The sequence below is a fragment of the Anabas testudineus genome, chromosome 5 (genome assembly GCF_900324465.2).
Source record: "Anabas testudineus chromosome 5, fAnaTes1.2, whole genome shotgun sequence".
In the NCBI taxonomy this organism is placed as follows: Eukaryota; Metazoa; Chordata; class Actinopteri; order Anabantiformes; family Anabantidae; genus Anabas; species Anabas testudineus.
In genome coordinates, this window is record NC_046614.1 from 20,221,704 (window position 1) to 20,236,974 (window position 15,271).

Genomic DNA, 15,271 nt, shown 5'->3' on the forward strand with positions numbered 1-15,271 from the left:
AAGGGTGTGGCTGTTGAATAACTAGGTGATGCTACTGTTCTGCACAACGCTGCTTTCTATAAGGTACACAGGCTGCAGAGGGAAGAGCTGCAGCCAGAGGCGACTCTACTCTAACAGAGAGCAATTAAACACTGTCTTGATATAATTCAGTACATGGAGAAACTATACTGTAATTACTCCAATAGTAGATTATAGAACTCAGTAATAAAATATGTATTTTAATCTTTTTTTTTATTTTATTGTAATGCACTTTAATTATGGTTAATTTAATGCACTTTATTGGCTTTATTGTATCTGGTTGTTGGGTTAATATGGTGTGATATTCTTCTTACATGTGTACTGTAATTTCTGTTCTGAACAGTGCTGTATTACTTTCAAATCCCTACTTCCTACCAGTCAATCAATAACTTTATTTTTATAGCAGCACAGTAGCACATAACACAGAGAAAACAGACACAGTCAACAAAGAGTGCATAGTGGAAGGTGGGACACTTCTCATCACCGTCGTCTCTCTGAGTTCCCCATACTGATCGCTGAGGGTAGGAAGTAGTTTTTGTATATGATGTTTCTGGCTTTTGACTGCTTAAAGACACAACCAGAGGGTTCTAACAATAATAATAATAATAATAATAATAATAATAATAATAATAATAATAATAATAATAATAATAACAACAACAACAACAACAAGCTAATGCAACCCTCAGAATTAGTCATGTAGTACTCTGGTTAAAATAATGTAATGTGGATTTCATGTAAGCATTATTGCTTCATGTACAATGGGAATTGAATACTATGTAGGCCATATAATAAAACGTAGACAAACCGATATTATATTAGACAGTTTCAAAAGGCATAAAGTGGAGATGATCTGTTTAGGTTAAGTGTTTATAAGTTTATAATTCATAATAAAGCCGTTTTGAAAACATGTTTTGCTGTGTACAGTGGAGGCTGCCGTATAAACATTTGGACTGATAGCCAATCAAATCCGCGCAAAGGAACTGACGCGCTTGAATCTCGACCAATAAAAACACTGCAAACATGCTGTAAGGGGCGGGATCTAGCGTATCCTATGTCATCCACTCTCGGAGCTTTGTTGTTCTTCGGCACAGAAAGAAGGAGAAATTATTATTTGGGATTTACTGTAAACACCCCGGGTTAAGCGAAGATAACACGTCCGTGTGTTTGCTATAACCCAAAGCCAGTAAAGTGTGGAGCTAAGCCGATGTCGAGTGGTAAAAAGTGGCGTATTTGTGGGGACAAATCAGCTTAGCGGCGAGTTAGCATTAGCCACTACAGGAGGCTGTCCGGATCGGAGCGGAAGGAATTCCAGGCATTGGGAAGAAGGGGAGAAATCTCTGCTGAGATGTCTCAAGCAAGTTGGAGAACACTTTATTTTACACTTCCACCTGGAACAGTGACACTATAAACTCGAAGTATGTGTTCGTTCGACTGATAGACAAATCGAAAGAACAACTTCATGGTGGTTTGGTAACTGTTAACGTCTCAGTTTAGCGAGTTAGCCACGTAGCTACGTAGCATTCAGTAGGAAGACATTTAAAATGGCGGAGGGTTGGCCCATTCCTTCGCTCCTTGTCTTCATGCTGTTGAGTTTGAGTGGTCGGGCCCTGGAGCTGTGTCCTGCTCCGTGCTCGTGTTCCAAAGGACAAGACGAGGGCCATATTTTGGATTGCAACAGAAAAAGGCTGTCGACGGCACCCGTTGACCTACCTGATGGGATAGCCCAAGTGTGAGTACACAACCACTTAGACGTACACTGATTTGTTGTTGAACACAAGGGGACACGATAACATACCAGAAATCTGGTTTGGATGTTTTTGAGCCACTTGACCCTTACTTGATTTACCATGAGAACCTTCTGTGTGCTTTATTTTTGTTTTAGAGCATATAAAAACTGTATATATCTCTTAATTTAACTAGTGCAAAAGTAAAAAAAAAAAAAAAACTATTGTCACATCCAAACAATTTTATCCAAGTGTCATTGTTGACATAATATAATAATAATAATTATGATGATAATAATAATAATAATACTAATACATTTAATTTATAAGCGCCTTTCTAAGCACTCAAGGTCACTGTGCAAACAATCAGCAAATATGTATAGGTTTACACATACATAGGTACAGCTGCTGTGAAACACCTTTTAGCTTTAGAAACATTATAACAGAGGAGGGATCTGTGTCCCAGGGTAGACAGACATGTCATGTGTACAGTGCGACAACCTTATTGAATATTATCTGAATGACAGAATTGTAGAAATATAGATACGTTATTAGTAATATTCAGAATATTAGAAACACCTTTAAACACAGTAGAATTCAATAGCAGAAAACATTATATACATCTGGTCATAATTTCTCTAAAATATTTTAAGAAACACAAACGTCATTGCCCTTTTTTTTAGTGCATTCCTTTAGCTAGATGCATCTAGGAAACTGGCAACCTATCGGAAATGTCAGGGCATGGTGGACCAAGGAAATTGCTCAAAATTTGTAGTTACTTAGAGAAGGCAGAGTTTAATCCTTGATCTGACAGAGGCATCGGATGTTATGCTTTTTTAATATGTCCATCCTTAGCATGTCTGAGTAGATGTTTTTTAAAAACAAAACAAAAATAATTTTCTATTTCATTTGATTCCAGCACCATGAATCACAATGAGCTGACTGCTCTTCCGTTTCTTGGAGACGTCTCCTCCAACATCACCTCATTGTCATTGTAAGTACAAGATCTGCTCCTCTTCTGTTGCCACTAAAACAAATTATAAAAATAAACTGTTTATATAAAAACATATTTATTTAACAAAAAATATAACAAACACTTCTTTCCAAGCTGTTGATACCTTTTAATGCCTTGTATATAAATGTACTGAAACCAAAACGTGAGAGGTACCATAATGCCTTGTCTTTTGCTACACAGCATGGTTTACAGCAACAGTAAAGTCTTTTCTCATGTTGATATGCTTTGAATATACCATAAATATAACCTGTCTTAGTAATCAACGTCTTTATGACTTTCAAGACTAGTTCTGATAATGTACCTTATATGATTCAGAGTTCACAATCGGATCTCAGAGTTGTTGATGCATCAGCTTCATCCATATGTTTCCTTGGAAACCCTGGACCTGACGTCCAACTCCATCTCAGAGCTGAAAGTTGGAGCCTTCCCTTCTATGCAGCTAAAACATCTGTAAGCAAACACTGTTTATTTAAACCACCTGCAATTAACCATTTGTTTTCAATAATAAAGGTAACAAATTATTTACAGGAACAAAACTAGAAGGTGCTAAGAGAGTGCCAAACCAGCACAATATTGCTTGGGATCTATTGCAGGAATTTAATTTGATATAATTTTAAAGACGATTGTCTTAGCAGTAAATCACTTTACAACTGTAAAATAAGTAAGACCATTTCAGGACCATTCATTCTAGTTTTATGCTTATCACAGAACTAAAGATGCAGGAGGTGTAACTGTGCAGCCAGCATTATTCTCTTTCTTGATTTTGGCTCTTATGCTTCTGCTCTTTTATCTCATAGGAATTTGAGTAATAACAAGATCAGCGTCCTTGAGCCTGGCTGCTTTGACAACATCTCCAGCTCCCTGCTGGTGCTGAAGCTGAACAGGAACAGATTAGCTGTACTGCCAACCAAAGTCTTCAAACTTCCATCTCTTCACTTACTGTGAGTATCATGTGATGTGGGCAAAACTAAAATCAGTCAAGAAATGCATAGAACTTGGCAACTGATAGTTGGCAGACAAATGTGTGGATTTTAATTCTGTTGTAACTCTTATTTAAGTAGCTGGCTGAATTTACTGCAAAACAAATTGAAACATTGCAGGAGCTCTAATTGTTTTTCATAAACACAATTGGTTGAAAAAAAAATGCTTATTTTTATTGTAGTGAAATGAAACGTAACAAGATCAAGATAGTGGACAGTTTGACGTTCAAGGGGATGGACTCACTAAAGTCTCTGAAGATGCAAAGGAATGGCATCACTAAGCTCATGGATGGGGCCTTTTTTGGACTTAACAGCATGGAAGAACTGTGAGTACAGTATAACAGTCTCTCCTTTGAAGTGGCATGCAGTAGTGTATCTATTAGCAAGTGCTAAATATTTTAAAGCAGCAAGAATTGCATATGTAAAAATGCACATATCTAACACAGACTATGTTAGATAGAGTAAACACAAAACACATGTTGTCCTCTTAGAAAGTTATTTCATTATTTTATCATAAGAAAATCAATGTAATCAGAGAGCATTTTGTTAACTTCATCTTTTTCTACATCTGTGTCTCAGAGAGCTGGAGCACAACAACCTAACTGAGGTCAACAAAGGTTGGCTGTATGGCCTGCGCATGCTGCGTGTTCTGCGGGTCAGCCAGAATGCTGTTGGCATTATCCGACCAGATGCCTGGGAGTTTTGCCAAAAGCTGGAGGAACTGTGCGTGTGTTTGATTCATAACTAAAATCCCCACACAGCTTAGAATCCCCACTTTCTGTCTTCAGCCCCAGGCTCTGAAATTCATTCTGTGTACTCTGAGGAATTACTGTTATCTTGCTGCAGTACTGTGGGGTGTCTGGAGCTGATTCAGTGTTGTCTTGCCTCTGGTAGATATATTGTATACTGTGTTAACAATTTTGGGGAAAATGTGAAATTTTGTAGTTTTATTGTTGAATGTGGAGTTACATTAACATACAGACTTGTATTGAATGAAGAGGTGGTTTGTACTAATCTTTAACGTACTTGTGTTTTTTGTGCAGGGACTTGTCATTCAATCATCTGACTAGACTTGAGGAGACAGCTTTTCAAGGATTAAGTTTCCTGGAAATCCTGAACCTGGGAGAAAATGCCATCAGCCATTTGGCAGAGGGAGTGTTCAGTGGCCTGGCAAGTCTGCGTACTCTGTAAGTGCTGTACCCTAAAGAAATTTTTCAGAAATGTGTTGTTTTTATGATGAAGCTTAGTATGCAAACTGTAAGCAAGTACTTACTTGTTTTGGGCTCTGTGCGTTCTCACGAAGGCTGCTGATTACAGTAGGTATGTTTGTTTCACTTTTCCTGTGTAGTTCTAGTTCTGTTCTAGTAAAAATAGAAAGTAGTTCAGAGAAATAGTTACAGACATTAACAATATTTTACATATTCCTCCTCTACTATACTGCTGTGTAGTATTTGTGATCTAGTCCTGTTTGTCATTAGTTATCTTTTTAATCTTTTATCAAATCACCCATTGTGTAATTTTGCATCCTGTTCACTTGTTTTGGTGTCCTATTGCTATTCACTGTGGGCATCATGCGTACTACAAATAAGTTGAAATGCAGCTGCCATAAGGAGGTGTTCATCCAGAATAAAAGCAGACATGGGGTCCACTTGAATTTTTAAAGCACCTGGAACTTTAATCATACACTTGTTAAATCAGACTTATAAAAGGAAGGATTTACAAAACACTACATAAGTACTGAGTTCATGTCATCAATAATAGAAGTAATATTTTATGGATAATAGAGCAGACTGGTCTATACACTTCTGTCAGTGTGGGTAGGGTAATATTCTTCTTGTTCTAGGATTTGAGATTGTTTGCTTTTTAATATTTAATCAAGCAGGGATAAGGTAATATCAACATACAGTTTGCTCACAAGGTATTTCACTGTCTACTGAGCATTGAACAAATAACACGGCAGCTTTGGCTTTGTCAGGGAGACTATTTGGGTGTTGAATCCCATTAAATATTATCCATTATTGTTGTTAGACTATTGGTTGTCCTCTGTTACAGTTACATTGTCCTACATTTATGCACCCATCCACTTCTACTGAAATACATGATTTCATGAGTTCAAATGTGGTACGCTGATGAGTTTACCTGTTTCCAATCACAACATTTGCATGCTTCAGAGAAAAGACAGTGTAGCCAAGGTCCAGAATATCATCCTAATTAAGCAAGTAAGTCTTCTTTATCATACATTTATCTGTGAATTAAGAAGTGTTGAGAGGAGAGAAAGCTGTGAACTCATTATTTGCCACACTGAGCTTGATTGAAACCACTGAGCTGCAACAAGAAAGGGGTCATATTTGGAAGGTTGATCATCATGGGAGCTTTCATGGGAGAGGGGAATTGGACAGTGCCAAAGTCTTTTCAGAGGTGGCCAGGCATAAGGAAAGATAAACAAAAGAGCCCATGACCCGTCATTTAAACACAAGGCCTCTCTGGGTTTCCAGTGCACCCATGAACTGCCCCAGTGCTAAACAGAGCCAATTAATTTCTCTTCATCAGAACAGCAGGGGCAGTGAACTGTGACACACTGTGGAAGTATTGTGTCTCAGATTGTTAGGCTCCTAACTGAGAGTCACTGCCACTGACAACCACAGTGGAGATAATCTGCCATCTCTGTGGACTTTGCAAGAAAAGACTTTAGATGTCTGGGGAAAGTGTTTAATATCTGTGACTCTTTGTTTTTCAGAGATATCCGCAATAATGAAATCTCCTGGGCAATTGAAGACTCCATTGGTTTATTTGATGGAATGAAGAAGCTGAACACACTGTGAGGACACTCTAATTTGCAGATAAATAGATATGAATATAGAAAGTTTGATTTCATGTAAAGGTCTGTGCTATTTTAATAGCAGATGTAAATTAATATTACAATTACACAAAATTCTGTATCTGTGTTATAACTTATTAAATAACAACAGCAGATACCACACTGGTTCCAGTGTGGCATAAAATGTTACCCAGGAGTAGGTTTTGTGTTTGACTTAGTGTTACATGACTTTTTTTTTTTTTTATCCAGAATCCTGCAGCGGAACAAAATCAAATCAATCACTAAGAAAGCGTTTGAGGGCCTTGAGGAGTTGGAGCACCTGTGAGTAAAACTATTGCACCATTAATTTCTTCACATCGCCATACGTTTGTCAGTAGGCTCTGTTGTTGTCAAAGGATTAAGGACAGCATTAAGTTTTTATTGCCACTGTGCTTTGTTGTTGTGAAGTGGAAAGTCATTTTGATCAAATCACATCCCAGGTGTGTCTAATCCATATTTCTGTCCCCTCTGCAGGGACCTCAGCAAGAATGGCATCATGTCAATACATCCCGAAGCACTGTCCCACATGAAGCTCAAAGTGTTGTGAGTAAACACAAAATTACTCTTTCATAAGCATTCATAAACACATTTGGAAGCTGGACATTCCCTGTCTTAATGTTCTTTCTTCAACATATGTTTCACTGTTGCCTTAAATAAAGAGAAATTAGAATAAGTAACATTGCAATTAAGTTTCATGATTAGAATTTTAAATTTGCATTATAGCTGTTGAGCAAAACATTTTTCTGGTTTATAGTCAAACAAATTCATCATTGCTGCATCACTGCATTGTTGTCCTACCCAAACAATATATTTATTAGCTCAGTTCGACAAGCAAATGTAGCAGATTCAGCTTTTACGTTATTGCACCATGCGTTTAGTTAGGACAGCTGTCTTTGCTGCATTTTATTAAAGACTGGAAAAGTTAAGTCTGTAGTCTTTTTAAGGTATCGAACAGCCCATCTCAGGAGCATCTCTATTAAGAAGTGGTTAACAAAATGCACTAGCAGCTGTCAAACCCATGCCATGCATCATGAGTGTAGTCATATCCTCTTATTAATTAGTCTGCTGCTTTATTAGAATATAGCACTATTTGCTTAGGGTGGGTAAAGTGGCCTTGACTGATAACTCAGTGGAACATATTGGCAGCTCCCTTGCCATTAGTGTATTTTAGGAGAAAATATGTTTCTCTTTTGGAGGTGTTTTTTGCCGCAATGACTCAAGTTTCCTGTCATTGCTACACCGGTTTATGACTTGAATAGTGATTATGCTTTTAAGACTATTAAATGGGAGGATTTATGTAGCTGTCTATCATAGCTTGTTGTCTGTATTGTCTTTGTAGTATCTAGTGGGATTGTATTTTATGTATCTAAAATGCAAAACTAAAATTGCCCCAGAGTGACTTGAAAGTTGTTTCCAAACTTACCTTTTGGGTATAGAGGAACTAGGCTTTTTCTGTAGTAAATATTGTGCTCTACTGGGTCTTTGAAACACTATTTTGATTGTAGACAACAAATTTGACTGGATAGATACACTGCCCGTCTAAAAAAAGTCACACATACACACACACAATAATTCTTTGGAAATATTTGGGAATTTGCCGTGGCATCGTTTCGATACGTTTCTGCAACGTGACATTTATTCTCATCCAGAGTTTCATTAATGTTTTGCCAAGATCTTGTATTGATGATAGCTGATAGCGGATAGTCAGACCACTGCGCAAAGTCTTTTCCCCACCCCAAAGATTTACAATGGGGTTAAGGTCTGGACTCTGTGGTGGGCTCTGTTGAGCCAGATGAATCCTGGCATTGTCATCTTGGAATATGCCTGTGTCACCAAGGAAGAAAAAATCCATAAATGTAATAATCTGGTCATTCATTATATTCAGGAAGTCAGCTGACCTCATTCTTTGGACACATAACATTACTGAACCTAGACCTGACCAAAGGCTAAGACTATACTTATGTTCTTAGTTAAATCCAGGTGGTGATTATTATTATTTTTATTATTTTGAACAGGCAGCGTATCAGTGTACCTGAGTTAAATGTATCCTTCATTTCAAATGTGTTGAGCAAGTTTGCTTTTTTCAAAAGGTTAAATCAAATGGTAAATGATTCCCACTATTGACCATCACTTATCACTATTTAACGAGTCATGCTTCCTTTCCCCCCTCTCTGTTCTTAGTGTTCTGAACACGAGCAGCCTCCTGTGTGACTGCCACATGCAGTGGTTGGGACCTTGGCTGATTGATAACCAATTCCAGGAGTCTGTGTCTGCTGTTTGTGCTCATCCTACCAGTCTCCTTGGTCGCAGTGTTCAGTCCATCAACCTGGAAGAATTTGTTTGCGGTCTGTCCCCCTTTTTTATTATTGCAATATATATTGTACCTGCACATTGTGCCACTGTATTTGGCTCATAGGATTTATAAACATGAACTTTATAAACAGTTGCAGAAAAGTCATAGATTCCAGTTTAAGCACAATGTTGAATACCCAGCGCGTGCTCTTTGTGGAAAATTACAGATTAGCTAACAAAAATTACTGAGCTTCACACATTCTGTTCTGGTTCCCGCACAGATGACTTCCCCAAGCCTCAGATCACAACTCACCCAGAGACGTCTGTGGCACTGCGAGGAAACAACGTGACTCTGAGCTGCATTGCATCCAGCAGCAGTGATTCACCAATGACCACAGCTTGGAGGAAAGATGGGGAGGTGCTCTATGATGAAGAAGTGCAAAACTATGCCCGGTACCAGGAAGGAGAGCTTATCTACACGACTGTCCTTCACCTCCTCAATGTCAACTTCACTGATGAGGGGCGGTACCAGTGTGTGATCTCCAATCACTTTGGCTCCAATTACTCCGACCGGGCCAGGCTCACTGTCAATGGTGAGGAGTTTTCCCCTTTTTCATGGGATATGATTGATTATTATCAGTGAGACTTGTATGCTTTTGAGTTGCACGGCACTCATTTACATTCTTTAAGCTTCTTTTCTGGAGTTCTGGCACATCTCATTTATAACGGAGTGAGTTTTAATGTGATTTGGTCTTCACTCTGTGGTCAAGACAACATTTAACCTTACAGTTAGCGATGCCCTGATTTAATGTTAATGAGCCCCGAGGTTGCCTAAATATTGAGATTTGAATAATGGCGTCAATCTATTCAATTCAGTTCCAAGCCTTGTACATCAAACATCAGTATGCTAGTAGACATTTTTTTTGTACAATGAGTAAGATATTATTGTATATTATATTGTTATTTTACGTTGTAATACTGCTTTGCTGGTTTCCCATAATACTGAGGGCGTGATATCTGGAGAGTCGTTCATCTTTAGAAAGGATGCCCACTCTGTCTTAATGAGATTGTCCAATGCAGGGTTTTGAAAAAATCATCTATTAAAGCACTATCTTGTGCAGGGTTTGAAATGGGCTTGAATGTTTAGTATGAACAAAATAGGGTCATGGCCACTAATTATGATTGGATGATCATTGTGGTTGTGATTGTGGTTTCTGTTGCCTATTATGTGAGTAAGTAGTTACTGATAAGAAAAAATTAATACGAGAAAAAGTCTGATAGATCGGTGAAAAGTTAGTATAATCTCTAGCTGTGGGGTGGTTCACCCTGCAGTCATTGTTTTATTATTTCTATTGAGTTCAAGTAATTTGTATTAATGGAGGTGCTTGAACGGTGGATTTTGTAGTTTAGAATGGTGTTGAAATCTCCAGCGATAGTAATATTTGTTGAGCCGTAGCAGCACTAAAAAAACAGAACCCACCTTACACAAAGTAAAATGTTAAAAATGGGAATAACCAACACAGACATCTGTTCACAATCCACTTTGGGTAGCACTGACGATTACTTCCACACCACCTGGACCTGCAAACCAGTTAATTCCCTCTGGGCAACTGTGAAACTAGAAACTATCCACCATCCTAAGCTGCAGAATCCCTCTCAATATATTTGCTTTAAAACATCACCTTTTATATTTCAGAGCTGCCCTCCTTTCTTAAGACTCCGATGGATCTGACAATTCGCACTGGTACTATGGCCCGGCTAGAGTGTGCCGCTGAAGGCCATCCATCACCCCAGATTGCTTGGCAAAAGGATGGAGGCACCGACTTTCCTGCTGCCCGAGAGCGCAGGATGCACGTGATGCCAGATGATGACATCTTCTTCATTGCTAATGTAAAGACGGAAGACATGGGAGTGTACAGCTGCACAGCTCAAAACGCAGCAGGCAGCCTTTCAGCAAACGCTACTCTCACCGTCCTGGGTGAGTCATGCACCTGATAAGGAGAACATATTACTGCTGTTTCACTACTGGGTCATTTAAGATGAGTCACTATGATCAAATTGGTCACTTATTATACACTTCTCTCATTACACATGCAACTTTAACAACTGAATATAGACATTTAAACTTTACTAAATGTGGCCATGGAGAATACTGGGATAACCATTAAATGAATCCTGTTCTCTTCCAGAAACTCCATCCTTCTTGCGACCACTTGAAGACAGAACGGTGGCACGTGGTGAAACTGCTGTGCTTCAGTGTATTGCTGGGGGGAGCCCTGCCCCCCGACTCAACTGGACCAAAGATGACGGCCCTCTGTTGCTTACAGAACGCCACTTCTTTGCTGCTGCCAACCAACTCCTTATTATTGTAGATGCTGGACCTGCTGATGCTGGGAAATACACCTGCATCATGTCTAATACTCTGGGAACAGAGCGTGGCCACATCTATCTTGGTGTATCGCCATCACCAAATTGTGATACTGGTGGGTATGACCAGGACGGCTGGACCACTGTGGGCATTGTTGTAATTGTGGTGGTGTGCTGTGTGGTTGGAACCTCGCTGGTCTGGGTCATTGTCATCTATCACATGCGCAGGAAGAACGAGGACTACAGTATCACTAACACAGGTAAGCAGCTTAGACACCATCTGATATGATGATATGAAATGTGTCTTATTTGAAGATGTTCCCAATATAGACCGCTTTTTAGAAACAGTGAAAAGTGCCTGTTCTGACTTTAAGGATAAGACTGTTTCAGAGAACTTGATTCCATCTTACCAGAAATATGTCTTTCTCACCTCTCTTCCAGATGAGCTGAATTTGCCAGCAGACATTCCCAGCTACCTGTCTTCCCAGGGTACTTTGTCAGAGCCTCAGGAAGGCTACAGTAACTCTGAGGCAGGCAGCCACCAGCAGCTCATGCCTCCACTCTCCAATGGATACGTCCATAGGGGCACAGATGGTGGGTTACCTTCCTTTGATATTTGAAGAATTCTACCATTTCACATGTTTAATTTAACATAATCACAATGGAATTATACTGTGATTTTGATCAGCCATCACAAGCTATTTAATGTAAGCACAAAGGATTCTTATAGTAAATACCTGGTTACAGCCCCTGATGGTTTCCTTTTCCTGCCACATATAGGTTGTGTAGGCTCTATTCCTTGCCCCCAGTGATGGGGCCTTTATAGTATATATAGACAGCACGGACTGTGTTTTTACATCTCACGTAAAGAATGGCATATTTTTCATGTAATGAGTTTGTTCATGTCTACACATTGTTGAAAGGAACACAAAATAGATTATGTTGAAGAGACAGATAAGTGTCTTATCACAAAAAACAAACAGGGATATACTAGTGTATGTTCTTCCTTTCGCTTCTTTTACCTAGTTTTCAGCATTTTGATGTTTTGAACACTCCTGTGCCCATGACGTTACACTGACTAATTATAATTTACACATTTCTCAGGCGTGTGTTATGGAGACACGAATAGTGAGATGGAAACTGAGGGGAATGGTATGCTGCACTGCAGGATGGGCTCTCTGTTCACTGGCCGTAGTAGCTTCCACCCTGGAGATCTTCATGATGGACTAAGTGGGCTCCCACCAGGTTAGTTGCACCTACAAAGTTTTTGTTTTTTGTTTTTTTTTCAATCAAAAAATATTTTGTATGCATTTTAGAGGTCAACTTATGGTTTTCAAGATTTAGCCATGGATTTTACTAGGGCCATAGAGCTCCTTTTTGTTTTGGTGATTGGGAACATTCATATTTTTGAATTTCTTGACTTAGTGTTTTGAACTGAAGAAACATGTCACCCAGTGGGCTGATGTGTTTTTAATCATTTTTGGACAACGATAGAGGTCCACAGCCCAGATGAATAAGATAATCCAGGTTACAGACTGAGCACATTCACTCTTGCTTTATTTAGGATTTCAGCTGCTCCACAGTTTGGGGCCTTCTTTGTTGTATTTTCCATTTCATTATGCACCAAATGCTTTCAATAGATGACAGGTCTTGACTGCAGGCACACCAGTTCAGCAACGGAGCCACGCTACTGTAATATGTGCACACTGTGGTTTAGCATTGTCTTGCTGAAATAAACAAGACACCTGGGTGGCAGCACATGTTGCTCCAAAACCTGTGTATGTGTTTAGCATTAATGATGCCTTCAGAGATGTGCAAGTTACCAATGCCTTGCAAACTAATGCAACCCCATTCTATCACAGATCCTGGAGCAACGTGTCAAATGTGTCAAATTGCTCTTCTTCTCTGTCCAGGTGGTGCAGGTCCGCTGGTCATCTGTTCTGACTGCTATGACAATGCCAACATCTACTCCCGCACACGGGAGTACTGCCCCTACTCCTATCTCGAAGAGGATGACCCGCTGGACAGGACTTTACCAGGTCTGAGGGAGAGCTTCAGTGAGCATGCCCAGCACCAGGACAGCACACTGGAGAGCATCATTAGCAACCATGACCCCTCAGTGTTTCTCACCTCACATGACAAAAGGCTGAGCATTCACACACCCCCAGAGCACTGTGCTAAAGGTTGGTTTTACCCATTAGAGCAAGATGGTGGGACCTTCCTACCTACCTATAGAGAAAAGATGTAAATCCACACATTTTGTGAAGTAATATTTTGCTGATAAATTACCTAAACAATATATCACATTAAAATATTTTTCTGCTAAATTTCTGGTCCTTGAGTTATAGTTAAAACTTTTCAGGAATAAAAAGTATGTTATTGGGAATCAATTAAATCATCAATCATCAAGTGTAACTGATAAAGTGTAACTTTAATTATTGTCCCACTTTCCATCTTTCTAGACTCAGTTTGTAGGTCATTCTGGGGAGAAGAGGATGATTTGTCCTCAAAACCTCATCTGGGAGTGTCCCAGCACCCAGTGACTCTACACAAAACACCTCCTCTGACTTCGACTGCTGACAGAGTAGAGCAACAGAGTGAAGCAGATGGGGTCTGTTTACCCAGTCAATGCACACAGCACCACAGAAGTGCCTCTAATAGGACTAACCCTCAGGAGCATCCGGCTCCCACATAGGTCCTAATAATCCACCCACATTCTGCCTCTGGCTCCTTTTTGCTGCACCACTCCCCCTTCACCCACTACCTCCAAAGAGACTCCTCACATTCTGCCAAAGATGCTCTCTTGTATGTTTACATTCCCCTTTCACTCAAGAGGACAAGCTAACGTCATCCGCTGTGGAAAGACAGCTGTGTATGGCTGGAGAAATGGACCTGTGATTAAAGTGACCTCTTATTTAACAGCACCACCTCTGCAGGAACTCTATCTCCTACATCTTTTACTGTTCTTGTTGTCTTTCCAGAGAAATCTATGAATGTATGCTTTAAAGAGCTAACAAGCTCTCTCCTACGTCCCTGCTGCTATGGGACTGAAATTGTATGTCAGTGCTAAACATACCGGCAGTTTTGTCTCCTCATTCTTGGTACAGACGCGTGTTGGAGAAGCCTAGACATTGGTAGAAATCGCAAACCACCTCCTCCCAAATGTGGAAAAAGAGGTTTATACAGGGGACAAATTTAGTTCCCTGACCAGCAGATTGTGGTAGTTAATCTAAAAGAACCTTGAAAGCATACGTCTCACTTTCCCTCGGCTATTCTGACTGACTCTAAACTATGTTATCTGGTATCCTGTTATGCAAATTGCAGAGACAGTGCCACCAAAATATGGTGTATATTGTGAATACATATGAATATGTCCTATATCATCTTTATCTGATTTTGTTTTTGTCCCTTGTCAAAAACAGTCATCCTTGATTTTCTGTATTCGTACAGATGAGCAGTTTGGGGGAGAATTCAGTTCTTTGCACATGTGACAATCATAGTTTTGCTGGCTATTTTCTAATGGTTGTCTGTTTCATGGCCTTTTCAAGAAGCATTCTCAGTAACCTTAATCAGGTGACTTTATAGTTTATATATACAGTATGCACTGATTTGTTTTTACTTATCTTGTCTTACAGGCACTTAATTTAATGGTGGTAATCTTTAATATGCAGTGCGCATGTTGTTTCACGTTGTGAGGATTTATCATCACAATCTTCTCTAAACCTTCACAATCCTTCTCTAGATATTGATTAAGCCTACGTTTTCACTTGGGACTGTGAAAAATGAGAATGTATTGTATTATTTTATGTATGTATGTGTACATAAGACTAGTTATCTATTGAATTCAATGTCCTACTAGTCTGTCTGCAAGGAGGTTTGAGATGTAAGCTGCAGTACCTTTAAAAACATGCATCGTATTTATTTTAAGCCTTTAAAACCCCAGTGTTATCCAGACATTTTTACGTGTTGGTTCAGGAACAAGATGAGAGCATTAGCTATAACATTGCTGTGAGGA

At 39.4% G+C, this 15,271-nt stretch overlaps 1 protein-coding gene across 1 annotated transcript; it reads left to right on the plus strand.

Annotated features, from left to right (window-relative positions):
- The first annotated feature begins 1,066 nt into the window (after window positions 1–1,066).
- On the plus strand, window positions 1,067–15,022 carry lrig2 (leucine-rich repeats and immunoglobulin-like domains 2). The gene is made up of 18 exons (XM_026348528.1): window positions 1,067–1,750; window positions 2,665–2,739; window positions 3,076–3,210; window positions 3,558–3,701; window positions 3,923–4,066; window positions 4,320–4,463; window positions 4,784–4,927; window positions 6,478–6,558; window positions 6,808–6,879; window positions 7,072–7,140; window positions 8,779–8,942; window positions 9,171–9,482; window positions 10,586–10,867; window positions 11,079–11,516; window positions 11,698–11,850; window positions 12,361–12,501; window positions 13,170–13,439; window positions 13,719–15,022. Exons 1-18 carry the CDS (start codon window positions 1,563–1,565, stop codon window positions 13,949–13,951), a joined length of 3,189 nt encoding a protein of 1,062 aa, XP_026204313.1. The 5' UTR covers window positions 1,067–1,562; the 3' UTR covers window positions 13,952–15,022.
- Window positions 15,023–15,271: the final 249 nt, after the last annotated feature.

What these genes read in the sequence shown, in the direction of transcription:
- lrig2 (XM_026348528.1), top strand. Translation starts at nt 1,563, where the DNA reads ATGGCGGAGGGTTGGCCCATTCCTTCGCTCCTTGTCTTCATGCTGTTG. An exon ending in CACATGAAGCTCAAAGTGTT is followed by an intron (nt 7,141 to 8,778) that starts GTGAGTAAACAC and finishes CTCTGTTCTTAG; the next exon opens with TGTTCTGAACACGAGCAGCC. An exon ending in CCTGGAAGAATTTGTTTGCG is followed by an intron (nt 8,943 to 9,170) that starts GTCTGTCCCCCT and finishes GTTCCCGCACAG; the next exon opens with ATGACTTCCCCAAGCCTCAG.